The sequence below is a fragment of the Sceloporus undulatus genome, chromosome 11 (genome assembly GCF_019175285.1).
Source record: "Sceloporus undulatus isolate JIND9_A2432 ecotype Alabama chromosome 11, SceUnd_v1.1, whole genome shotgun sequence".
In the NCBI taxonomy this organism is placed as follows: domain Eukaryota; kingdom Metazoa; phylum Chordata; class Lepidosauria; order Squamata; family Phrynosomatidae; genus Sceloporus; species Sceloporus undulatus.
The window spans coordinates 5639116-5664303 of NC_056532.1; the positions used below are offsets into that span (position 1 = coordinate 5639116).

Here is a 25188-nt window from a genome sequence, read left to right on the forward strand (position 1 = left end):
AGGAGTCCGAGGCCCTGAGCAGCAGCAGCAGCAGCCGCCGCTACCCACAACCCCCCGCGCGCGGGCGCTCCTTTCCCGTCGTCCTCTGCGCCAGGGCCGCTCTAGGCGGCCGCCGCGCGACCATGAGAGGGAAGGCGCTCTCTTCCTTTCTTTGCCAAGATGGCGTCTTCTCTTCGGGCGGGAAGGGCGCCGTGGGCGCCTCCTCCTCTCGGGCCTCGAGGTCCCAACGGAGCTGAGGCGCAGCTGGAGGCCGCCCTGCCCAAGAAGAGGAGGATGAGGAGCCCCGCGTCCCTTCGCCCTCCTCCGCAGGCTGCACCGAGCGCTGAGGGAGGCCGGTGAGGGACCCCAGCCGTGACCTTTCACCCTTGACCTCCTCGGGGTCACCGCCTCCTTCAGGGCCTTGCTGTGTGTGTTGTTGTTGTTGTTCTGTGTGTCGTTCTGCCTCATGGGAACCCTTTCCTGGGGCTTTCTTGCCAGTCCTCCTCGGAGGGCTTTGGCCATCGCCTTCTTCCTCTGGGCAGCGAGCTTCTTTCCTGCTGCTCCAGAGAATGGACCCAATGGAGCAATGGAGGGAGCTCCGGGAAAGGGATCCCAGCTCAACATTAGGAGGAAGCTCCTGAGGGAAGGGCAGTTCGATAGCAGAACATATTCCCTTCCTACAGGTCTCTAAGCGGAGGCTGGATGGCCATCTGTCAATCAGTGCTTTGACGGAGAGTTCCTGCATGTCAGAATAAAGGGGCTGGATCAGGGCCCTCTTGGGGTCTCTTCCAACTCTATCATTCAATGATTTTTAAACTACTGTGGAATTGTTTAGTCTGTTCTCTCTGGGGGGGTCACCTTGGGTCCCCCTCCGAGAGAAAGGCAGCCGACCAACGAAAGAGATAAAGAAGACTAAATGCAACAGAACTCTGTTGTTCCTTCAAGCAGAAGAGTCACCAAAGAGCCTCGATTTAAACAAACCTTTTCCTTTTTGCCTCCCAGGTTCCTCAGTGCATCTTCACGAACTGCTGGAAGGCAGCGAGATCTTCCTTCCCGAAGCAAAGTGCCTCCAAGGGTTTGTGTCCTCTTGAGCTTTCTTACGTCTTGAGGTGGAGAGTAACTTGGGGCCTGTTACAGACAGGCCAAAAAAAAAGCTGCTTCGAGTCACTTTGGAGGTATGTGTTTTTAAATGATGCATGCGTCCTAAGAGTCCAAAAGCTGCACCAAGCCACGCTCCAGTACTAAGGACTGGAGTGCAGCTTTGGTCGCTTCCAGACTCTTAGGACTCATGCATCATTGAAATACCATACCTCCAAAGTGACTTGAAGCAGCTTTATTTTGGCCTGTCTGTAACAGGCCTTGGAGATTTGTGGAGGGTTAAAAGCACTGCAGACCCTGTTAACGTGCACGGCCCTAGCAAGCCCCCGTGAATCGCGACAATGGCCCTTGACCTTCATCAGAGGGGAATGGCTGTTCCAAGGAGCTTCTGGGACAGCCGTTCTTCCCTTTGGACAACAGATGCGACAGATTTGAGGAGGGAAGTGTTTCAGATTGGGCAGCCTGCCATGTCGCCACGCCTTCCTAGAAGGAGTTATGGCGCCTCTGGAGAGCGATTCTCCACTCATGAGGTGTTGTGGGGTGGATGTTCAGCACAGAAGCACTGAGCTTCTACTGTTATGTTTTCCTACTCCAGAACCCAGAATTGTGGCCCGGCTGGGAGAAGATCAAGGCCAAGCTAGCCAACGAGGAGTATAAGCAAATAACAAGGAACATCAACTGCCAGGTAAGAGGCAGAAAGAAAGCCAAAGCCCTTGGGCGCCACAACACAGGCAAAGTAAAGCTGCTTCTGGTCACTTGGAGGTGTGCTGTTTAAACGACACAGACATCTTAGAGGCCAGAAGCTGCGCCAAAGCTGTGCTCTGGTCCTTAGGACTGGAGTGAGGCTTTGCACAGCTTCCGGCCTATTAGGATGCATGCATTGTTTAAACAGCATACCTCCAAAGTGACCCGAAGCAGCTGATTTGGCCTATCTGCTCAGGCCTTTGTTAGCAAAAGCCAGCTTTGTCTTGTGTAAGCCCCTGGACATACAAGGTGACCTGATGTCGTTCTTGGAGGATCGCTTGACAGAGGTAGATTCCACCTTATCAGAAGTGACCAAATTCTTTTCATGTCTCCTTCTAGGAACTGGACCGCTGTGGACACCCTGGCAGATCTCGTGAGGCAAGGTGCGTATCGTGGTGGTGACATCCCAATGGGCTGCGTATAATAATAATAATAAACAATAATTAATAATAATGTTTATTTATATACCGCTTTTCCAAATTAGATCAAAGCGGTGTACAACAGGAAGTACAAAACAACAGTCAAAATAAAATATAACAGGCCTCTCTCCCCCTCAAGATGGTGGGTCGGAAGGGGGGCTTTTCTTCTTGAGGCAGGCAGTTGGAGCTTGCCTGCCTCTCTCTCCCCCTCAAGATGGTGGGCGGAAGGGAGGGCTTTTTCTTCTTTGAGGCAGGCAGTTGGAGCTTGCCTGCCTCTCTCCCCCTCAAGATGGTGGGCGAAGGGAGGGCTTTTTCTTCTTTGAGGCGGCAGTTGGAGCTTGCCTGCCTCTCTCTCCCCTCAAGATGGTGGGCGGAAGAGAGGGCTTTCTTCTTTGAGGCAGGCAGTTGGAGCTTGCCTGCCTCTCTCCCCTCAAGATGGTGGGCGGAAGGGAGGGCTTTTTCTCTTTGAGGCAGGCGTTGGAGCTTGCCTGCCTCTCTCTCTCCCTCAGATGGTGGGCGGAAGGGAGGGCTTTTTCTTCTTTGAGGCAGGCAGTTGGAGGCTGCCTGCCTCTCTCTCTCCTCAAGATGGGGGCGGGGGAGGGCTTTCTTCTTTGAGGCAGCCGTTGGAGCTTGCGGCCCCTCCCCCTCATGGTGGTCGAGGGGGCTTTCTTCTTGAGGAGGCAGTTGGAGTTGCCTGCCTCTCTTTCCCCCTCAAGATGGTGGTCGGAGGGAGGGTTTTTTCTTTGGGCAGGCGTACTTCCATTAAAATGAGCATTTGGATTAGGCCAGTACCAGCCTGCTCTCAGGGACGAATTTATCTCCTCCTCATTGTGAGTTGAACCCCCATTGAGTAAATTGAACTCCAGCTGTTCTGGTTATCCCAAGTGAATTTTGCCGGTATGACTGAGAACCACACTGCTCTCCTTGCGTTCTTCTGGAAATCTTGCCTTTTTGAGGCATACTTCTCTTTTGCCTGGATTGGGTAAAGGAACCATAGTCAACCCTTGTAGTGAAAGAACAGGCAGAAAGGGTCAGAACATTTTGTTCTCTTTCATTTTTAAACGCCCCAGTACTTTGCAGCTGACATGGTGCCTGGCCCACCAACCCAGTCTCACAGACGCACATCCTTTCTCTCCCCCCCCACAGTCCGGTCCACAAAGCCTTGGTTGTCAACATATTCAACTTCATCATCACTGTGGGAGCCACGTTCGTCTGCACATTCCTGGGCAGCGAGTATGTCTTCACGGAAATGGCAGCGGTGAGTGACAGCAGGCAAGAGGGTCAGACCCCCCATCTTGGTCTTGTCCTGCTGAGTGTGCATTCCTTCCGCCAATCTATGTTCAGCTAAAATGGAAAGTTACATATTTGGTTCAGGATGCACCTCATGTTCTAAGGTAGAGTGGGAATAGTGCAGTACAGATACTGTTGGGCTGCCCCCCAGCTTCCCCATTGTTGATATGCTGGCCAGGGGCCTGATGGTAGTTGCAGTTCAACAGCATTTGTGAGAGCTTGTTGTGAGGTACGGGAATGATACTATGTACTCCATCCCTTTCCAGCTTCTGGACCAAAGAAAGCATCGTGTCTTAGCATGCTTGTGGGCTTTGTGTGGGTCAAAGAATCCTAGAGCCACAGAAGTGATAGGAGGGATCCCAGGGGTCTCTGGCCCACCCTGCTTCCAGTGCAGGAGATCCACCCCTTATCCCCCCTGTGAGATAGGCCAACTGGCTTAAAAACCTCCAACGAAGGAGAGCCTGTCATCTTGAGGGTTTTGTTGTGCTATCGAATGGCTCTTTTACTGTCAGGAATTCCTTCAGAAGGTTGGGTCAGATCTCCCAGCTCAGTAGCTAGAATCCACCAGAAGAGAGAGAACTGACCCTCCCTGGCCTTTTCTTTCTTCCAGCGGTGTTGTCTGCTGTGATTGCAGCCTCTGTGGTGGGTTTGGCAGATCTGTATTGATGGTGAGGATGCTGAAGGGGAACTGGGAGAACTGTAGCCACAGACTCCAAGGACCCATCCTGCCTCTGCCTCTTGGCTCCCCTGCCCTGCCAGACCTGAGGCATTGGAGATCGACATGCAGAATCCACCCTCAAATCCCAGGAGAAACTGTCCAAGGAGGAGGAGGACTTGCACTCTGCACCTTGTCTGCAGCCCAGCCAAAGAGACTCTCTGGCCGTTTGACATCTGTCTCCCTTCCTCCTGCACAAGGCAAGACAGCGTGCCCAGGGAGTTGTACAAGTCCCTCTATTCCTTCTGGACATTCTGTTACCCACCTCATCTATCTTGTTCACAACCAAGTGTTGTTTTGTTTCTGTGGCTGAAGCTGCACAAGCTCCAGGACTGTGGATGGATAAAGGAACTTCCTTTTGGTGGTAGAAGACCCGTCCCTCCCGCTGCTGTTGGGTTGTTGGACTGTTGTCTTGCCCCAGCCAAACCTTCTTTTGCATTGCTGCAGGATTGTCGTACCTCCCTCCCACCTCGGATGTCTCTCAATGGCCAACTTTTCCAAAGACTGCGCCTCATCCTCTCCACTTTGGTCATGATTTCCCGTCAGCTCCGGTTACAGAAGCAAATCTCTACTGTGTGTGTTGAACTGCCTGACCAAAAGCAGCTCAGTGTGTCCAACTACTATGGGGGAATATCTCCTCTGGACATAAGGGATGTTTCCTGTTTGGTCTTGCTTACACTGAGCATTGTGGGCAATAGAAAAGAAGTGGGTGATGGTCAGGGTGCATTTCTGGAGCTTCAGGGAGCCAAGCCTAGATTCATGTCTTAATTTTGTTCTGTTACACATTAGTACTCCCCTTTTAAATGTATTATTCTCTAGAGTAAACCTGATTGAGTTGACTGAGTCTCCTGTACATTGAATTGGGAAAAGGCTTTTTACAAACTACATTATGGTGTTTACCAGTTCATCAGTGCTGTTTTGGGTTTCCACCCAAGACCTAGTTTATCCTGTTTGTTACTTCTCTCGTTCCAATTCTCTCTGTCTTCCTTGGTGACAAACCACCTAAGCATGTTTACAGTAATCTGCCAAAGTAGGTGTCAGGATGTGGGCCCTAGAGATGCAGAATGCGCCAAGAATGCCAAGCTAAGGAGTTGACTTCCAGATTGCCCCCTAAATGCCCACAAGAGCTTGTTTTTTTGGGCTGATTTCGGGCTGGAGATGCCAGCCAGGCTGAGCAGCATGAGTACAAAACCTGGGCTTTTTACTGGATACAAGAGCCATTGGGAGCGAGCGCGTCGGGACTGTTCCAGGACATGTCCCTCCTGGAAAAAGTAGAAGCGTTGATTAATGTTCTGATGCCCACTAAGCCCCCCGCCAACGAGGGGCGACACAGAGCAATATATATATTGCTGCTACGTGCAAATCCCAGAGGGTCCATTCATGGTCCATCCCCGGGATTAGGCGATGCTGCTCAATCATCCCAGATCCAGCGGAGATTAAGGTATTTTCTCCCTGGCCATTAGGTGGCATTACCAGGACTTTGGGGTCCTGTCCTCCCCCCCCCCAACCCGTTGGGTCATTCCTCTCCTGCATTTAAGGATATTGGATCGGTAAAAGCAACCCCCCCCCCCCCGCTATCCTACCTTCATCCTACACAAATCCGAAATGAAAATGTCAGGCTAAGCTTGTGGGTATCACAAAACACTGGGCTTTTTATTGGATTACAAGAGAGGAGAGATTTGGGGTGGGGGGGAGAATGATAGGGGGAGAACCTATGGATTAACTCAGCCAGGTGCAGTTGTGTTGGGGGGGTACTGTATCCGTTTGCCTCCCCAAGCATCAAAGATTTATGTTGGACAAGGTAAATATGATATCTCCTCCCTGGCAATGCACAGGCTTGGGAAAGTTACACAGCCCAAGTTACAGGGATCTTTCCCCACCACGTTTGGGAGGAGAATCCCACAATCCCCACCCCAACAAATCCTCCCTTTTCCCAGCCCACTGGGGTTGTAGTCCCCAAATCCCCAAGCTCCACTGTTACCTCCCGCTGCTCCCAAAGAGCTTGGAAAGTTGCACAGCCTTGGGTTATATCAGCTCCCTAAGCCTCCCACCTCCCAGAGATAGGGACTACAAATCCCCCAATCCCCCACCCCAAATACCAAACTCACTGAAACTCCTGCGCTTCCAGAGGTTGGGAAAGTTAAACACAGCTCAGGTTATATACACCTATCCCCAACCTTTTCTTTTGCTCTTAGAGTTTGGGACTGCAAATTCCTCAATCCTCAGCCCAATGGAGTTGTTACACAGCCCGGGTTACAAATACTCCGGTAATCCTATGTGTTTTGTAACCTCAACTCCAGCTCTGTGCTTCTTTGGAAGCCAGAGTGTAAGAAGCTCCCCTTTTTGTAGGGGGGGACGAGACGCCTCAAGTCGGCTGGGGATTCTGCGTCCTCTATCCCAAAGGGGATTTTTGGCGCTGTCGGCCTCCAATCCCTGCCAAAGTGACCTTATCGGACCCCAGCCAGCACTCCCCTCCGCTTCTTGAGGGGCCGCACTAGAGCTCTCCCAAGTTAGCAACCAGAGCGGCGCTGTAGATGAGCTCTGAAATGGCCCCCAGGGAAGCGGAGGGGCTGGGAAGGCCTCCCACCCACCGTCAAGGTGGCCCAAGCTGCAGCGGGGCTCTCCTTCCTCTTCCCTCTTTCCTGGATGGAGTTTGCCGGAGGCCAACACGAAGAAGGCTGCGCAGGAGCAGTGATGGCCGCAACCTCCTTTTCGTCCCCCCAGCCAAAGAAATGGGGCACAGAGGTTGAGTCGAGGAGGTTTGACCCTCAAGACGGACAGGGGCCCCCGGACAGGGCCGCTTTGGGGACTGATCGCCGGAGCCCACCCCGCCGTCTTTGCTCCTGCGGGCACGGCGGTTTCTGGAACCAGACCTGCACAGCACGAAGAAAAAGGGTGAGTAAAAAGGGCCGAGGGCGTCTTCCCCCAAAAGCCGGGCAGTAGGTCGGGGGTCTCACCTGGATCTTGGCCTCTGGCAGCTGGGTCAGTTCGGCCAGGTCGCTCCCGGGTACCAATGTCTGGGTAGGGAAGGCGGCCACAAGACCCTCTCCCGCTCACTCAGCTGGCCCCGGCTGAAGGTGGTCCGCTTCCGCTTGCGGGGTCCCAGGGGCCGAGTGGCCTCTAGAGAGGAAAGAGCGAGGGGGAGGGAAGAGGAAAAGCATGGCCACAAAGCCCCAGTATCCCACCAACCATCCCACAGCGGAGGATGGGGCTGGTAGAGGTTTAACAGTGCCTTCTGAAGATGTAAGCTCAGTATCCCTATGGCCTTTCCCCCTTCCTGAGAGGAGTGGAGGCAGCAAAGCCCAGTCTCCACTGCAAACAACCACATCCACTAAGGGGGAAAGGAAAGGATGCACGGAAGTCACTTTGGGGGATGGCAAAGCCAGCATCCTCACACCCAGGTAGCTCCTCCTAAGGAAGGATGGGACTGATGGCAGAGGTTTGGATGTGGCAGGAAAGGGCCTTTTGAAAGATGCACAAATCCAGTAGGGATTGGGCTGTGGGGGGATTCTGGGCTTTATCATCCCACCTCCAAAAAAAGTTCCTTTCCCTCCACTCCAAAACTTTTACCCTCCTCCTTTGTCCTCCCCCCAAAGCCCCTACCCCCTGCTCTCCAAACCTTTGTTTGTTGGGGGGATACTGGGCTTTGCAGTCCCCCTTCCAAAAGTAAACCCTCCCCAATACAAAGTCCCAATTTCCTTCTATCTCCCCCCCCCCTTTTCCAGCCTTACCTGGAGGGCTCTCCTGCCTCCTCTCTGGAGGGAAAAAGGGGGCATTGGGGCAGGCAGGGTCCCCCAGGAGGGCGAGCCCCCTCTCTTTGGCCTCCTCTTCCTGGGTCCCCATCTGGATCTGAAGGCTGTTTCCACTCTGCCTGGGCTTTTTATCCTCCCAAACCCGGGAAGAAGGACCGCCTCTAAGCTGGACTCTGGGTCTCCGCAGCAGAGGAGCCCAGGAGGAGGAGGGACGAGGAAAGAGAGGCGCACCAGGGCTGCTCTCCAGGGTCCTGGAAGCCAAGCCTTCTTCCTCCTCCTCCTCCTCCTCCTCCTCTTTTCTTCAGGCTCTTCAAACTGTGTTTTGTTGTCCTGAAACGCAATATTTTTCTAAAACAGCTTAAAACCAGGGATTCCCAAACTCTGGCCTTCCAGGCGCTTTGGACTTCAGCTCCCAGAATCCCCAGCCATTGGCCCTGATTCCCAAACTCTGGCCACCGCTCTTTTATTTCACCTTATTCTTCACCATCATTAGAAGAATTGATCATTGATCCAAGACACCATTAAATTTGGCTGCTGTTTCTCCACCTTCCTTGCCTATGCTTTTGACCTAGACTACACTCTCTCAGCCTCAGAGGAAGGCAATGACCACACGCCGTCCTGTGACTTGCTCCTAAGGCAGATTTTAAGGTAGGGCTATTTATTCCTTTACTGTCTTGTTATTGTTGCTGCTGTTGTTGCTAGAATGGGTTGGTTTTCACTTTCCAGTTGCAATTTTGCATTTTAACTGGCTTTAGTGGGAAAGTGGGACCTACCGTTGAATGCATAAATATCTGAAAACAGAGAAGGACAGACAGAAAGAGAGAGACATGCTTTTGGGACACCAAAATGGGCTTTATTTGACTGCTGCTGTTGGTGCGCTGGGGTTTGCATCCAAACTTCAGGCGAGGTCCTCATCGGAGGGGCAGCCCAGCCAGTACTTGGCAATGGGGCGCGGGTATTTGGGGTAGACCCAGTCCACGCGGCGGGTGCGGAGGCTGACCCGGTAGTACTTGTCTGCAGGAAAGAAAACCCCCCCAAAGAGTATGGTTTACCTATGTACAGACTGGGTCTCCATATCCGCAATGCCCAGGGCCAGGAGCGTTCTGGATTTTGGAATAGCTGCATCTATATTTGCAGGAGATTTCTTGGAGATGGGACCCAAGTCTCAACGTGAAAGTCATTTGTTTTTCATATATACCTTTAGGGGTGCATCTACATTGTAGAAATAATGCAGTTTTGACACCACTTTAAGCAAATCCTGGGATTTATAGTTTTACCAGGTCTTTAGCTGTCTCTGCCAAAGGGGTGCCCTCACCAAACTACTGTAGAATGGAGCCAGGGCAGTTAAAAGGTTGCCAAACTGCATTAATTTCTACAGTATAGATGCACCCATAATGGTACCTCTGTTTCCTGAAGCAGTCTACCTGCAAATCTCTTTGTGCTGTAGTTCTGACTTTTAAGGATAACAGCAAACTGGGTAGTTAGAGGCCCCCCCAAAACTCACCATCCACAAAGAAATAGACGCTCTGGAAAGGCTGGCAAGGAGTCGACCCGCCCAGTAGCCAGTCCATTTCAAAGGACTCGGAGCTCTCGTTGTCAATGCCCGTCCAGTCCCACAGCGGATCCCAGCGTCCCCAGCGCTGGCGGCGGCGGTACTTCTTGGGGTGACGCCGGGATGGCCTCCTCCCTCTGCGGCGCTGGGTTGGACTCTGCGCCACATACAGCCTCCCCAGCATGGCGGCATCCACATGCCCGGGAACCCCTCGCCAGTCGCGGCCGATGAACCGGGGCCGGCTGGCCCCACCTGGCAAAGAGGCAGAGGAGGGAGGTATTTGACGAAAGTGGGTCAGAGATTGGGGAGAGTGGGCATGACCCTCCATGAGGGCAACCCCTTGGCCAGATGTAGGAAAAGGGTTTTTTGTGTTTTGCAACCTGATGGAATCCCCTAAAACCGTTCCCACCACCGCTCCGAAATTTTGCACGCAGGTGTTTCTGAATGTGACCCACTTGGGATCCCCGACAACGGGAAGGAGGGGAGTCCTTGCGGAGGACGCACAGACAGAGCACCGGCCTCTGCACCCCACTTACTCCGGCGTGTCCCTCCGAAAAGAAGCTGGAAGATCTCCTCCCATTCCTCGTCCTGCATCTGGGCGTAATGGTCAAAGACCAGCGAAGGGGAGGTTTCCTCGCAGGCCGCCCGGCTGGGCTGATTGGCAAAGTCGTAGGTCCAGTATTTGTTCCCTGGGAAGCGGAGAGCGACGGTGACCGTTCAGGATTGGGGTCCCGACGGACAGAATGTCCCAAAGGAAGCAGGTAAGCACTCAAGACATCTTGTTGCCTGCAGCCCCCTCCCCACTAACATCAAGGAACGGACCCTCACAGAACTCGGGGGGGGGGATGGTTTGAGAGGCAAAAGAGGACCTTTCTTGGACCCCCAGAAAAGCAGTAAATCACCCACCTTTGAAGAAATAAACCCTTTCACTGGAGAAGTAGTTCTGGGCCGGGAGGGCAAAAGCAGCGTCCAGATCATTCGGGATCCCTTTGAATCCACTGGAGATGCTCCGGGGGTATCCAGCTTCCAGGACCCCATCTGCAAAGCGCCAGTATTGGCTGCCCTGGGGAGAAATGGGGGTCATGTGCAGACAGAGACCTCACATAAAAGCAAGAGGTTCAGGGGCTCAGCTTTCCCTGGGACTCTGCACATACTCAGGGGCAGCCTTTCCTCAAGATGATTTTACATGTTGAAGCCATGGGGCTTGGCTTTAGCCAGTAGGATTGAGGAGCCCACAGCCTTTCTAGGTATTTTAGACTACAGCTCCCATAATCCTTTAGCACTACTTGGCCCTGAGGATGGGAGTTGTCTATAGGAAGAGAGGGTCTCCCCTTTCTCTTCTCCCTATAGCAAAGGATCCGTGCTGAGCTTGTAATAAACTAAGTTTTAGTCCTGAAGCTTCCAAAAACCGGACTGAATAAAGGCTGCCAGGATGGATAGATGTTCTCTGGGGGTACCCAGAGTCTTCCCCTGGAGTCTGATCCCACCTGCCTTGTTTTGTTTTTTGCACCCGCGTCTCACCTTGAAAAGGTACGTCTTGCCCTCACAATTGATGCGGGTGAAGGCGGTGTCGATGGGTCCTTCGATCCCCCACAACTCCTGGATGAGTTTGGGGTACCCGGGTTTCGCACTCTTTTCATCCAGTTCGTACACATATTTCCCTGGGACGGAAAAAAGAGGAGAGTGAATTATTACAACAGTGCCAGGCCCACATGCCCTCTCAGGGCAAGGATGGCAGGCAGAGCTACCGTACCCACTGTAGCATGGTTCAGAAAAGGTACCCTTGTGGGGAGTGACAATTCTCAGAATCCCCATGGAATGGCTGAAATGTGGGATGGCAGAGGAGTCATGGGGATTGTCTCTGCAAAACTGGGGCAATTGCAGGGTATGGCATGGAAGCAAGCTGAAGCCAAAGGGGGAAGGCGGGAGGGAGAGAAAGGAACCAGGGCATTTTGAAAGCAGCTGAGGAAGTGGGGTGGCAGAGGATTCATAGAGACTGGCTTTACCAAATGGGCACAGTTGGAGGGCATGGTTTTGGCTACTGTGACACAAGGTGAGAGCAACCCTCAGAGGGGGAGCTGCCCACAGTTAGTTAGTTTTTTGGTACCATACCACGGAAGGCAAAGATGGACCCGTTCTTCAGGCTGGTGAAAGCGTCGAATGGCTTTCCACTGCAGAGGACCTCCTCATCCTCCCCGTGTGCCTCGGTCGTTGGACTCTCTGTCGGAAGCTGAGAGGGTGCCCACGTTCCTCCAGCCGTCCCTGCAGCACCTGCCTCTTCCGTCCAGACATATTCGTACGTCGAGGTGACGTCCGGCTCAGGGCTGGCACTGGTGGGCACAGGGGCAGTGGTATTGGGCAAGTCATAATAGTCCACATAGTCGTCCTCCGGCTGCTCAAAAACATCTCCACGGGTCACTAGAAGGAGAAGGCAAAAGCCACCCAGAGGTCACTGGGAACTCTTTCTATCCCTTGGTTTGAATTCAGGATTCCTAAGCCTCTTTCCCATATCAAGCCTGAAGCTTAGCCTTTCAGCACAGAGAAAAGCTACTGTTTCCAGGTCTGGTGCAATGATAAGAGAATTGTTGTTGCTGTGTCCCTTTAAACTGCTTCTGACTTATGGCAACCCGAAGGGGTCAGAAATGACTTAAAGGCCTCCTGTTCAGAGGGGTTTGCCATTGTCTTCCCTCAAGGTTGAGAAGGAGGTTTCCTGGCCGAACAGAGATTTCAACTCCTGGAGTCTTAGTCCAACCCTCACACCACTGCGCCATGCTGGCTTGGAAACATATAGTTTCCTTGGCCAGTATATTTTCAGTTTGCCACCCTGGCTTTCCTCTGAAGCTGATCTGAACCCTGGTCTCCCAGAGTCCTGATCCAAAACCACTCCACCATGCAGCCATGCATAGATTCTGAATGCCAACCTTGGAAGAGTTGGTTGTCCCTTATGGCTATTTTGTAAACCTGGCATCACTGTTAGAGAGGATGATGGAGCAGCCACCTCCTGATGGCTGTCTGTGCTTCTCTGTGCCCCAAACTACCCAGCTGCGCCCCCAAACACCTCGCCAAAGAGCCAAAATGCCAGAGGGCGTGACTCCCCCTACCCAACCCGTGCCCACCTTGGTGCCATTGCATTACCTTTGGATTTGCAGACGGTTAAATAGTCATTGCAGCAACTCTGGTAATACGCACAAAGGTCGTCGCACTGACATTTGCTCTGGATGTCGAAGCCCTTGTCGCAGCGGCCCTCACAGGACTCTGGGAAGGAAGGCGGGCATTAGTATTGGCATGGTTTGTGCCCCAATTGTCATCGGTTTCGCGGTATCCCAGGTGCCGAGTTTTAAATGAAATTCCATGCAAGATTCTAGGCCTCAGTAAAGTCTTGTTGGAAAATGCAACCTGTTGCAAACCATGTTTTTGCAGTTGCAGACCTGTTTTTGCAGTCCCACTATTGTGATCCTACCTATGGCATTTCCACTAGACAATTTGGAATTATTTCTCTGGTGGTGGAGGGCGACTGCCAATTGCTTTTTACTCGGGTGGCAAATATTATTGGGGAAGTCACCTTCCTTCCCTCCTTGTCGCCCCACCAGCTGCATCTCCCCAAAACTAAGCTGCTCCCAAGTGTATTTCTGGAACATTTATTCCAATTCGTGACCAAAATGAAATACTCCAGCTTTGCTTTAAGGGGAGAAAACATATGGGCATTGCCATATATATGTGGCATGAAGTTCCAAAGGTGGACAAAATGTTAAAGGGGGGGGGGGAAGTATTTCTTCTTGGGGTTTGCTAGTTGATCTTTTTTCTTGGGGTGACAGATATTACAGGAGAACCTCCTTCCTTCTCCCTCCCCAAAAGGAGACCCCCATGGTACCCACCTTCTGCCCCAAAGGCCCCACACAGCCAGCCCAGCACCAAGGCCAGGCTCAAGACCCTCATGGCGAACGGCGGAAGGCGTCTCCTTTGCCCGGTTGAGTCTGGTCCGGAGCTGCAGTCCGATCCACTGCTCCTGGCCACCCCAGAGAGACTGTTTGCGCAGTCCTGCCCTCGCTGCCCCAAAGGAAAGGGACAAGGTCAGTGGGGCGGACGCTTCCCTCCGGCGCCTCCTCTCTGGACCACTATCTCGCTTTCTATTGCAAACACTTTGGGTTACTTTCTCTTTGGAAGTGGAATTTGACCTCTTCCAAAAGCTAAGCCAGGGGCATAGGCCCTCAAACCATCCCAGTTTGGCAAAGGCAGTCTCCATTAATCTTCTGCCGTCCCACTTTCTCTGGCACTTTTTAAATGCTCCGGTTTCTCTCTCTCTCTCTCTCATTTGACCAGAACTGAAAGAATGTATGGGAGGATTCCCTTTCCATGGAAAGGACTCCTTTCCTGTCACTCTCTGCAAATGAAACGTGGTAGAATTTGTCCCCCCAGATCCATTTTGTTGGGCTATTGGTTGAAATGTTGTCTCTTCCAGCTACTGCTCCTCTCCTCCTCTCTCTTCCTCTCATTCAGGGCCCAAAGGACATTTTTCACAGCCAGGGCTGGGATCCATTGGGACGCATGGGCCATTCAGAGGAGGTTTGCTATTGCCATCCTCTGAAGCTGAGAGAGTGTGACTTGTCCAAAGTCACCCAACGGATTTCCGTGGCTGAGCAAGGATTCGAACCCTGGACTCCCAGACTCTGAGTCCCACACTCAAACCGCTAGATGCACGTGAGTTTATACTCTTTCTTTATGGATGCAAAAGTCTGCACTTCTCTCTGTTGGACTTTTTGGCCCAGCCTTCCTGCCTTCCCTTGAGCTCAGCTTTTTGGAGATCATCTGCAGACTTGAGAAGGGCCATCTGCATGCCCTGAGCCTCTGCAAGTTACTTCTTTTGGACTCTACCTCCCACAATCCTCCAGGCAGCATGGCAGGACAGTCCCCAAAGGCCATGGGTAGAAAGTCTCCTACTTTGCTTTGGTTCTCTCCTCCACAAAAAGCCTTATGGGAGGAATGTGCAAATCCACCGCTATCACCCAGATGTCCTTCGGAGGTTGCAACATACCCTCCTCTACCCAGCCAGAAATCCTGTCCTGGGCAAGGACAAAGCAAGGAGATAACATTTGGCTTGCCCTGACTCTTTCGAGGGGCTTCTTCTTATTGTGCTCAACCCATTCTTTTCCTAAGCTTGACCCCGCAAGGGGATTTCTTATCCAATTTCAATCCCATTGATCTCTGCATTCCTGCAGTTTGCTCTGAAACAGATGATGTTTACCTGCCTCTATCTCGCCTTTGGCAGCCTCACCCCTTTGCAAACCTATTTTCAAGCCATGGATGGTAGTTATCCATGGATAAAAAACAATCTGTGGATACAGAGAGCCGATTGTAACTGGTTTGCGGTGGGTTTGTATTATAGCTGCAACTAATTACTTACCAAAAAGTAACTTTCCAAGCTCTACTCAGGAACTAAATGTGCGCCAGCACCAGCAAAGGAGCCGAGGAATTAGCGTTTCTTCTCTAATCGGGTGGACCAAAGTCGCTGCCGTCTTCCCCGTCCTGAGTGCTAATCCACTTAAAGGCTCAGTCTAGAAATCTCCCTTCATCTGCTGCCCTTGATTCCGCCCCCCTGAACTACGTCTTCCTTTCCTTCCCCGACTCAAGGCCCACCTTGGGACATTTGAATTCTGCCCCCCTCCACGAGCCAAAGTGGGGGGCAGAGCAAGGCAGCCCTTGCCAGGCCTCGGTCTGCTTGTCATGGACTTGGTTGTCATTGTGGGCTCTTCCTGCCACTGTATGGAGAAACACTTGTTGTTGTTGTGTGCCTTCAGGTTCTTTCCGTCTCATGACAACCCTAATGCAGATCTATCATGGGGATTTCCTGGCCTGATTTGTTCAGAGGAGGTTTGCCATTGCCTTCCCTGAGGCTGAGAGAGTGTGACTTGCCCATAGTCACCCAACGGACTTCATGGCTGAACTGGGAATCAAACGCTGGTCTCCAGAGACATAGACCAACACACAAATGCTATGCTGGCTCTCCTCTCGTGCATGAGCTTATTTCGGACTATGAAAGAGGGGTGCCATCTGCTACTCAGGAAGAAACAATAATGTTTTGGGGGGAACCCAGAACTGTGACCCCAATGAGCGGGGAGACTGGGCCTAGCATCTCTCCCGGCCTGGAAATACCAAATACCCTGCAAAGCTACCTGTCAGCATTGCGGCCCATCCAAAACCCACCTCAAAGAAGTCTGACCTTACCTGCTGCTAGGGTCCTCCAAGGCTGGGTTGGGGAAGGGGAGCAGACGGGTGAGTGCCTTGGGGGTGGTCAGCGCTGGCCAGGGGCCCTACTCCGTCCCACAGCGGCTGCCTCTCGCCTCTCCTTCTTTGCGGGCTGCAAAGGGGATTACAGGCGCTCTCTCGCACGCTCGCTCTTTCTTCCGCAGCTGCAAATCTGAGATCTCAAGTGCGATGGATTGGGCGACCGGGGCTCAGTCTGTGAGAGAGACAGGAGCCACGTCCACACGGCAGAAATAATCCAGTTTGGCACTGCTGTAACTGCTCTGGCCCCATGCTGTGGAATTCTGAGATGTGTAGTTTAGTGCGATGTGTAGTCTTCTCTCTCTGAGAGCTCATAGATGGAGTCACGGCAGCTAAAGTGGTGTCAAACTGCATTAATTCCACCTTATGGATGCAGCCAGAGACTCCTCAGGAAGTAACAAAGCTATTTTCCTGAAGGTTTGTGCTAAATCACAAGATTTCTTGGAGATGGGAATATAACCATAAAAACGAGCAAGTGCCCTCCGATACCCTGAAGAACGCATTTATTATCACACAGGTTTTGAACCGCCGACTCCATTTATTATATGTTTGCTCACCTAGTATTTTCTCCCAAGTTTATTTTATTGTGGCAAAAGAGTAATCTTGTTGTCCCAACTCCTCGCCACCAAAAAGTGCTAGTATAAGGGACATTTTATCAAGAGGAATGCAAAAAGAATGCCACTATAAAGACTTTGCTGAGTGGGACTGAGAGGCCTCGGCTTCCTTGTAACTATAAAAGTAATTAAAACAGAGTTACAGTTCAACCACAAAAAGGTGTGAAGTTCTCCGACATGAAAGGACCATGATAACTTAGCTATGCCTAAAGGTAAATAAAGTACTTAAATAGTATTCGATACATGAATGAACCCGATTAAAATGAAACCAAGTTGCCCCCAGATTCTTTCTGCTTCCTTCTTATACTGAAAGGGTCTAATGTGGCTCTTTCTTGGACATTTATGGACTCAGTTATTGCAAAAGAAAGAAATTGCAAACCAATATATGTCTATGTGTGTTTGTGTGTCTGTTGTCTGCATGCATGCCTTTACACATACCTCCCGTTACTTTCCAGTTGCAAACTACATGCATTTTGGTCCTTTCTGTTACAAGAAGAGAGCAAACTGCAAGGATTTTGTGCCCCGATCCCCTTCCTGCCTATGTGTCTGTGTTTGTGTTTCCAATGTTGTGTGTGTTGTCTGCATGCCTGCCTTAACACATACCTCCTGTTCCTTTCTGCTTGCCAGCTGCTTGCCCTTTGGTCCTTCCCATCCCAAGGCAAGAAGGATGCCTGCCCAGATGCCCTCCCTCCTCAACCCCAGAGGCCCTGAGGAAGAAGGCCAGTCAGCAGCAAAGAGGACTGCCTTGGCTGCTTGCCTGAGCTTTGTCTCACCCTCAAAGGGAGGAGGATGAGGATGCAGTTGCCATGGCAACGAGCCCTCCTCCTCCCTTCCAGGGCGGTCCCTGGGGGTGACGTCACTTTGGGGGAGGCGCATGTGGGGCCTGGGGGTCTTGGATCATGCCTCTCTGCCACCCTTTGCCCAGAAGGCTGGCAAGCAGAGGGATAGTGGTACCCGCACATCCCAGCATTGGCCTGCATCCTCATCCTTGCAGCATCCCTCTCCAGCATCTCCAGCATCATCTCTGCTTTCCTTCTCCTTCTCCTCTGGTGCATCTGCCATCCCAAGGCTGAAGGATGCAGCTCTAGAGGCTGGAGCTCACCTCTGGCGCCTTCTTCCTTCTCTCCATGGGGCTGACCCTCCTGGTCTCTGCCTACAAGCTCTGCCGCTTAGCCATGGCCAGCCCAGAGGCGCCCAGCCCAGCCGTGGCAGTGGGGCCCAGTGCTGGGAGCCAGGAGGGCTGGTGGGCCGAAGGCCTGGGCCCCGGCCAGGAGGTCTCCCCAGGGATGAGCTCCGACATCCAGGCCGCCCTCAACAGGACCCTGCCTGACCTCCACCAGGCTGTCTCCGCCGCCAAACAAGCCGCCGGGCCAGAAGACCTCCATCACAGCCTGGCGGAGATCCTGGCACTGGTGGAAGAGGCCTGGGTGATGCCCACCATGGGCAGAGAGGTGGCGAAGGGGCTCTGCAATGCCATCCGTCTGGAGGGAGGCCTGGACCTTCTGCTCTCCTTGCTCCAGTCTGTGGATCTGGAGACCAAGTGCCAGGCTGGGAAGCTGCTGGAGCAGATCCTGGTGGCAGAGAACAGGTGAGGTGGGCACGGCTGGCACAGGGATGCTGCATTGACTATGCTTTGTGTCCTTAGCAACTAATCATGCTTTGTGTCTGTAGCTGCAAGACCCCAACTGTTTCTTTGGTGGTGCCAACAAGGTTACAATGCCAGACTATGAGAGCGTTGGCATTTGGGAATCTAGTCCCCACTGAGGCATAGAAACATAGAATGGTAAGAGCTGGAAGGGGATCTCGAGGGTCATCTGTTATGAGACTGTTTCCCCAACACACACTATCTTCATTTCTGTGGGGCGTTTCTGGTTTGGCATTCCAAAACTAAATTTAGGTCAGGCCTCTGAAGAGTAAGATGCCAAGTCTCTCATGGGTGGCACTTTAGTGCATTGTGAGGAGAGTGGTCAAAAGCGCCAGAAAAATCTGCCTTGATATACCTTCCTCCTCGGTGACCCATCCCTTGCGTATTAAAAATGGTTTCATTCCTTTCCCAAATGTCCTCCTCCGCCTTTTCCATCTCATTATCCCATAAAGACCATCAGTTAGGTACACCGTTTAATACAGTACTGGTTATAATCCAGTACTGGGAGAAGCGGCCTCAGGCAGCAGATTTCTCAGGGTGGACAATTCAGGGGGGAACTCCTAAGAGGAAAAGGGCCTTCCCTAGAAGATCTTTTGTAGACTACAACTCCCAGAATCTCCCAGCACCACTCAGGTCCACCAAAGAGAGAGTTGTCCGCCTCCAGGAGAACAAAACCCTTGGCAATGTGGGCCTTTATTTTGGATCACATGCTCCAGAATCCTGGTGCTGGGGGATTCTGGGAGTTGACTGCCCAGTCAATGTTAAAATGTGACTTTTTAATTTGTATATGCCTTTTAAAGAACATACCAGTAATGGAATAACAATAAGAATAATCATTGTTGTTGTATTGGTTATCTTTGTCTTATTATGGGAAGTGTAGCATGGTGTAATGGCTGGAGCCTTGGACTAGGAACCCACTGAGTCACACTCTCTCAGCCTCAGAGAAAGGGAAAGGCAAACCCCCTCTTAGGTTGCCATAAGTCGGAAGGGACTTGGAGGCACACAGCAGCAGCGGCAAAGTGGTAATTCTAGGGTGGGGATTATGGGAGTCTTTATGAGGTTACTTTCTTCAAGCGCTGCCCTTCCTTGACGAATGGAACAAGATCAGGCCCGAATGGCACAATTAAAAGGAAGCTGCCAGTGTGCACCATGGGACAGGTTGTCCATTTGGAAGTGGGCAAGCTGGCAGAATAATGGGCACAGAGGAGGAGGAGGCTGGCTCTGGGCAATGGCTTTTAAGGGTCCTAATTGGGAAAATCCATTAGACCACCATTAACCTGGAGCAGAGAGGGCCTGAACCCCTTGGCTGAGCTTCCTGGCACACGGAAATAACCCTGTTTGTTTGTTCCTGGGGCAAAACCGCAGAGCCCATTGTCCTTGCAAAAGGGTGGGGATGAGGGTCCGGTTTTAGGTAGGGCCGGCAGCATCAGCTTGTTCTGTTCCACGCAACCAAAATAGCGTGCTTTCTCCTCCTCTCCGGCAATCCCAATGCATGCCAGTCACGCTTCACTGTCTTTATCAAAAGTGTGCCAAGAGATGCGGGCACTGCCAAGAAGGCAGAGCCATTTCCCCCGGGAGCATGTGGGGACAATTAAGCCCCACTCCCGTCATCCCTCATCCAGCCACATCAGACTCTTGGGACCCTCTTGGTCTCCTGGGGTGTGGAGAGAGCATTCGCAAAAGGCGACGGATGGGAAAGCGCACGCCGCAGAGAAATCTGGATTTTCCAGAGAGTTGTTTGGATTTTCTCCTGTGTTGGAGTTTGGAAAGGGAAGAAAGTTTGCAACCTCCTCCCCAATTTAACTCCCTCAGCTCTGTTCTTTTCCTGTCTGCTGTGTTGTTGTTGTTGTGTGCCTTCAAGTCATTTTCAAGCTATGGCAACCAAAATCCTCATGACAGGTTTGCCTTCAAGGTAGCCATAAGTTGGAAAGGGCTCGAAGGCACACAGCATCCACACGAGGCAACCCTCTCATAGGGATTTATGGACAGTATTTCTTCAGAGGAGGCTTGCCATGGCCACACTCTCTCAGCCTCTGGGGAAGAACCTCCTCTGAACAAATCCTGCCATGAAAACCCCGTGACAGGTTCACTTTAGGGTCGCCATAAGTCGGAAATGACTTGAAGGCACACAACAACAGCTAGACAGGAAAAGAACAGAGTTGAGGAAGGGAACTACAACTCCCAGAATCCCCAGCCAGCAGGTACTCCATTTGCCTTGGGGTCACCATAACCTGGAAGCGACTTGAAGGCACCCAACAACAACCTCTTCCCATCCACAAACCTGCTGCAACTTACCTGCATTCTCCTTAAAGATGAGCCAAATGCAGGGATCCAGAGGTATACTTTAGGGCAAGAGTGCTCCTGGGTATGTGAAGAATGCAAGACCCTTCCCACTGCACAGCTGCACACAGGGACAGCCCCGCTCCCAGAGTAAATTTAATTCCCCCGCAATTTCTTCTCCACGTTGCCAGGAGCTGCGTGGCACGCATCGGCCTGGGAGTGATCCTGAACCTGGCCAAGGACCGGGAGAACCTGGCCCTTGCGCGCAGCACCTCAGGCATCCTGGAGCACATGTTCAAGCACTCAGAGGAGACCTGCCTCCAGCTGATCTTGGACGGCGGGCTGGATGCCATCCTCTACTGGTGCCGCTGGAGTGACCCGGCCGTCCTGCGCCATTGCGCCACCGCCTTGGCCAACTGCGCCATCTACGGTGGGCAGAACAACCAGCGGCTGATGGTGGAGAAGCGGGCACCGGAGTGGCTCTTCCCGCTGGCTTTCGCCAAGGAGGACGAGTTGGTCCAGTTCCAGGCCTGTTTGGCCATTGCTGTCCTGGCCACCAACAAGGAGATCGAGAAGGAGGTGGAGCGCTCGGGAACTTTGGCCCTGGTCGAGCCCTTTGTGGCCACCCTGGACCCCGGGCGCTTTGCCCACACCCTCCTGGGCAGCGCGGACAACAGCCAGGGGCGGACGGCCAATGATCTCCAGTGCTTGGTGCCTCTCCTGGACAGCTCCCGGCTGGAAGCCCAGTGCTTGGCCACCTTCTACCTCTGCGTGGAGGCCACCATCAAAGTGCACCAGAGGAACACCAAGGTAGGCACAGGCGCAGGGGCTGAGGGTGCAAGGGACCCCCAAGGCACTTTGGGGGGCATTCTGGGCCTCCATTTCTGTCCCTAGAAGTCACTCCAGGAATGGCTTGGAAAGGAAGTTCTTGGCTTGAAGCCCTGGAGAACGTACTTGTCCTGGAAAGGTGAGTCTGCTGGTAGGTGGACAGTGGTGTTAGTGGTGTCAAACTTTCCTGTTAGTGGTGTCAAACTGCTTTAATTCTGCAGTGTGGACACAGTTCTCCTCTTTATTGAGGACTAGAAGCTTCAAAGCTTGCCAGAACAAAGTAGTGGCCAGGGCCTTCAAACTACTATGGCAGATGGCCCTCCAACACTTCTACACCTTCCTACATCATCACCATCATCTTCACTATCGTCACCACCATCATTTTATTTTGCTCTGCAGATTTTCACAGAGATTGGGGCTGTCCAGAGCCTCAAGCGGATCGTCTGCTACTCCTCCAATGGGACGACCTCCACGCTGGCCAAGCGGGCACTGTCTGCCATGGGCGAAGAGGTGCCCCGCCGCCTCCTGCCCTCTGTGCCCAACTGGAAACCCTTGGAAGTACAGAAGTGGCTCCAGCAAATCGGCTTCGTCAAATACTGCCCACGTTTCCTGGTAGGTTTCCTGCAAGAGGCATTGCATCAACCACAGTATGTGTGATTCTGGGTTGCGGGGCTGGATAGATGCAAAGGGAGGCTTGTGGAGGCAGGTCCAACAGAGAAGGAAAATTAAGGGCGAAAGACCTTGTAAAACTACAGATCCCAGGATTCCATGGACAGGCCCAAATAATGTGCATTGCAGTAGTCTAGCTGGGAAGTTATCAGTACATGGTCTGATGTTGCAAAACTATCACTCCTTGTAGTCCCAAAACTAGGTACCTGTTCTTCAGATTTTACTATGAGACCCCAGATTCTTACTCCTTGGACCCCAATAATGGTCCCTCCAGGACTTGGGAGGACATGCTCCCTCATTCGGCTTTGCTCTCCCTCCCTGAATCTTTCCCTGGTGTGCAAAGTTCAGTACGGAGACTCTTCTTTCCTTCCTTCCTTCCCTCCTTCCTCAGGAGCACCAAGTGGATGGAGACCTGCTCTTGAGGTTGACGGAGGAAGAGCTGGAGGAGGACTTGGGTGTGACCTCAAGCATTGCCCGGAAGAGGTAAGAAGGGGCTGGCAATCCGGGAATCGGGAGGGGAAACTGAGGCATGGGGGTGCTATTGGCCATGGCCAGGGAGAATGCCATTCCCCAGCAAATGCAAAGTACCTAAATGCCAACTGTGGTCAGAGCTTTAGTGCTGGCCTAGATAGACCCAGCTCCAAATGGTCAAACCCTTCTATTTTCCAATTACACTTGTCCCTCCCTTTTCGCAGACTTAAGAGTCCGCAGTCTCACTCTTCACGGGAGGGACAAATGGGGAGGGCTAAGATGGGGGCGTGCGAGCCATTATTTTCAATGGGACTCAAATATGTGTGAGTTGCCATTTTTTCAGAGGGGTCTGGAACGGATCCCTGGAACTGTATACTCTCCTTGGATCCCCAGACATTTTTCCTCCATCCCTTTCCCTAGGTTTTTCCGTGAGTTGACTGAACTCAAGACCTACGCCAACTACTCCACCTGCGACCGGAGCAACCTGGCCGACTGGTTGGGTGGCGTGGAGCCCAAGTTCCGCCAGTACACCTACAACCTGGTCACCTGCGGCATTGACCGCAACTTCCTCCACCGCGTCACGGAGCAACAACTGCAGGAGGACTGTCAGGTCAGCCTTGGCTTCCACCGGGTCCGGATCCTCAATGCCGCCCGGGGGGAGTGGCCCGGCTGGCTTGGGGGGGGGGGGGGGTGCATCTCTGCAGGGCTGGTGGTTGCCTCGGATGGCTGAGGTATTCTGGGAATTGTAATCCAAACATATCACGTTTCCAAGTCCTGCATGTGGCCTGCACAGAGGCCATTTTAAAAAAATGTCTGCCCATTCCAGCCCCTGACCTTGCTTTCTGGTCTCTGCCCCAGAGATGCTCCATTCCCCCTTGCCTTGCAACAGCGCAAAGTCTATCTCTGAAGGGACGGATGTCTTCATCAGCTACCGAAGGAGCACCGGCTCCCAGCTGGCCAGGTGGGTAGGATGGCCGCCTACTATGGAGCACGTGCCATGTGCAAAAGTGTGCGTGGCACCTGCACTTGCGGCATTTGGGTGCCAGACATATCTCTCTTCCTGGGAAGCATTTTTTGTGTGTGTTCTCTTAGGCATCCTTACAACAGTCGTGTAAGGTAGGCCCAGAAGCAGCTAGGGGGTGCATTTTGGATTGGGACTGCAGCTCAGGGGCAGGGGGCATGGTCGCATCCTGTTGGGTTACTCCCAGCTATAGACCTATGGGATTTCTCTTCCCCAGCCTCCTCAAGGTCCACCTCCAACTCCACGGCTTCAGTGTCTTCCTCGATGTGGAGAAACTGGAGGCTGGGAAGTTCGAGGACAAGCTGACCCAGAGCGTCATGAGCGCCCGAAATTTTGTCTTGGTCCTCTCCCGCAACGCCCTGGACAGGTGCATGGGGGACATCGAAAGCAAAGACTGGGTGCACAAGGTGAGCAGAGGAGGCCGCATGGGGCAAGGTGGGAAGACGGATCAGGGTTGGATTAAGGAAAACCCCAGACCTCTACCAGAAAGAAGCAGGCGGCGTGGCTGCCAGAATTTCCTCCCCAGCCATGCAAAGGCCAGAGTTCACAGATGAAACGTCCTTGGACACTGCTGCCCCAAATGTTATTTCTTTGGAACACAATTCCAAGTATTAGAGTCATAGTTCAAAAGTTGAGAAAGTTTATACTGTACCATGACCTACCTCATGTTCTGAGAGGCACACGGGATTAGACAACAACCTGTCTGGGGATTATGGGAGACATAGTCCAATGAAATGACTTAACTTGGGTGAAAAGTCTGCCAAAAGGGGGGCTACCAACACTTCTACACAACAGAATCTGCAGGAAAGGTGTGGGAATGAGGCGTGTGTGTGTGTGTGCAGACTTTGCAAATAATACATATCTTTACAAATAATACGTGTCTTTGCATCTTTACAAATTATATATTTGCAAATTATATCTTTGCTAATTTTGTGTGTGTGTGTGTGTGTGTGTGTATACAAAATATATATCCTACAGGAAATTGCTACAGCCTTGAACTGCGGGAAGAACATCATCCCCATCACAGACCACTTTGAATGGCCCGATCCAAAGCAAGTGCCGGAAGACATGAGAGCCGTCCTGAAGTTCAATGGCATCAAGTGAGCATGTGGGGAAGGGCCTATGGGGCGGGAGAAGGAGACATAGGGCTGCGGAAACCTCTGGGGGACAATGGCTTCCCAGAACGTCCTTGCTGTCGAGGGAACTTTGGGAGCTGCAGTCCTTGCCAAATACACTGCTCCCGCAATCTCCCCCGTGTCCCGAGCTCAGTTCTCCTTCCCGCCATTGACCCACAGATGGTCCCATGAGTACCAAGAAGCCACCATTGAGAAGCTGATCCGGTTCCTGCAAGGCCGCTCCTCCCGAGATTCCTCCGCTGGTTCGGAGAACAGCCTGGAGTGCAGCCCCTCTCTGGGGCAGAACTGAGGGGTAAGGAGGGGAAGAGGGCCGTCCTGTTTCCTTCTCTCTCTGGCACTGCCCCATATAAGCGAAGGGTGGCCTGAAATATCCCCGTCTCCTCTGCAAAGACTTGCAGCTGCTACACACTTGCCTTCTCCTGGTCACTTTTAGAGGCAGAGCATTTGGGGGATTGTGCAACGCTCCCCAGAAAGGACGTACACAACATCCCTTTCAGCTCCTTAGACCAAGGCTGGTTGGGGGATTCTGGGAATTGCTGCCCCAAAAGTCCTCCTTTCCCCAAAGCCCTTCTCTGCTCTCCTCCTGTTCTTCTGCCCAACAGCTTGTGGCCTTTCAAACAATGCAAAAACCCTTTTAGTGCCTGGATAGAAACCTTTGTGTTCCATTCCCTGAATAAACGAGGGAATTATTAA

General features: G+C 52.4%; 3 protein-coding genes across 3 annotated transcripts; 2 read left to right on the top strand and 1 right to left on the bottom strand.

Moving 5' to 3' along the window:
- Nucleotides 1–147: 147 nt before the first annotated feature.
- TMEM199 (transmembrane protein 199) lies at nt 148–4196 on the top strand (the record flags this gene model as incomplete). Its single annotated transcript, XM_042442438.1, is given in 9 exon segments — nt 148–192; nt 194–335; nt 982–1041; nt 1044–1054; nt 1673–1762; nt 2161–2178; nt 2180–2204; nt 3350–3502; nt 4141–4196. Coding segments are annotated over 9 exon segments (600 nt in total), but the record flags the coding sequence as incomplete, so codon positions are not given.
- Nucleotides 4197–8828: 4632 nt separating this feature from the next.
- VTN (vitronectin) lies at nt 8829–14484 on the bottom strand. The gene is made up of 9 exons (XM_042442436.1): nt 14422–14484; nt 13425–13596; nt 12685–12804; nt 11662–11967; nt 11071–11210; nt 10456–10612; nt 10086–10238; nt 9502–9801; nt 8829–9011 (listed from the first exon to the last, which is right to left on the bottom strand). The coding sequence occupies exons 1-9, from the start codon at nt 14467–14469 to the stop codon at nt 8896–8898; spliced, it is 1512 nt and encodes a 503-aa protein (XP_042298370.1). The 5' UTR covers nt 14470–14484; the 3' UTR covers nt 8829–8895.
- A 2828-nt stretch (nt 14485–17312) lies between these two features.
- Nucleotides 17313–25188, top strand: SARM1 (sterile alpha and TIR motif containing 1). Its single transcript, XM_042442435.1, has 9 exons — nt 17313–18033; nt 20562–21180; nt 21598–21810; nt 22259–22350; nt 22759–22992; nt 23195–23299; nt 23577–23766; nt 24338–24459; nt 24655–25188. Exons 1-9 carry the CDS (start codon nt 17573–17575, stop codon nt 24782–24784), a joined length of 2166 nt encoding a protein of 721 aa, XP_042298369.1. The 5' UTR covers nt 17313–17572; the 3' UTR covers nt 24785–25188.

Excerpts from the sequence above, each read along its gene's own strand:
- VTN (XM_042442436.1), bottom strand. The coding sequence starts at position 14,469 with ATGGCCTTTGGGGACTGTCCTGCCATGCTGCCTGGAGGATTGTGGGAG. Across the intron at positions 13,597-14,421 it reads TGCCTGGAGGATTGTGGGAG|CGAGGGCAGGACTGCGCAAA; the intron begins GTAGAGTCCAAA and ends CCTTTGGGGCAG. Across the intron at positions 10,613-11,070 it reads GCAAGACGTACCTTTTCAAG|GGCAGCCAATACTGGCGCTT; the intron begins GTGAGACGCGGG and ends ATTTCTCCCCAG.
- SARM1 (XM_042442435.1), top strand. The coding sequence starts at position 17,573 with ATGGGGCTGACCCTCCTGGTCTCTGCCTACAAGCTCTGCCGCTTAGCC. Across the intron at positions 21,181-21,597 it reads TGCACCAGAGGAACACCAAG|ATTTTCACAGAGATTGGGGC; the intron begins GTAGGCACAGGC and ends TTTGCTCTGCAG. Across the intron at positions 22,993-23,194 it reads CGGATCCTCAATGCCGCCCG|AGAGATGCTCCATTCCCCCT; the intron begins GGGGGAGTGGCC and ends GGTCTCTGCCCC.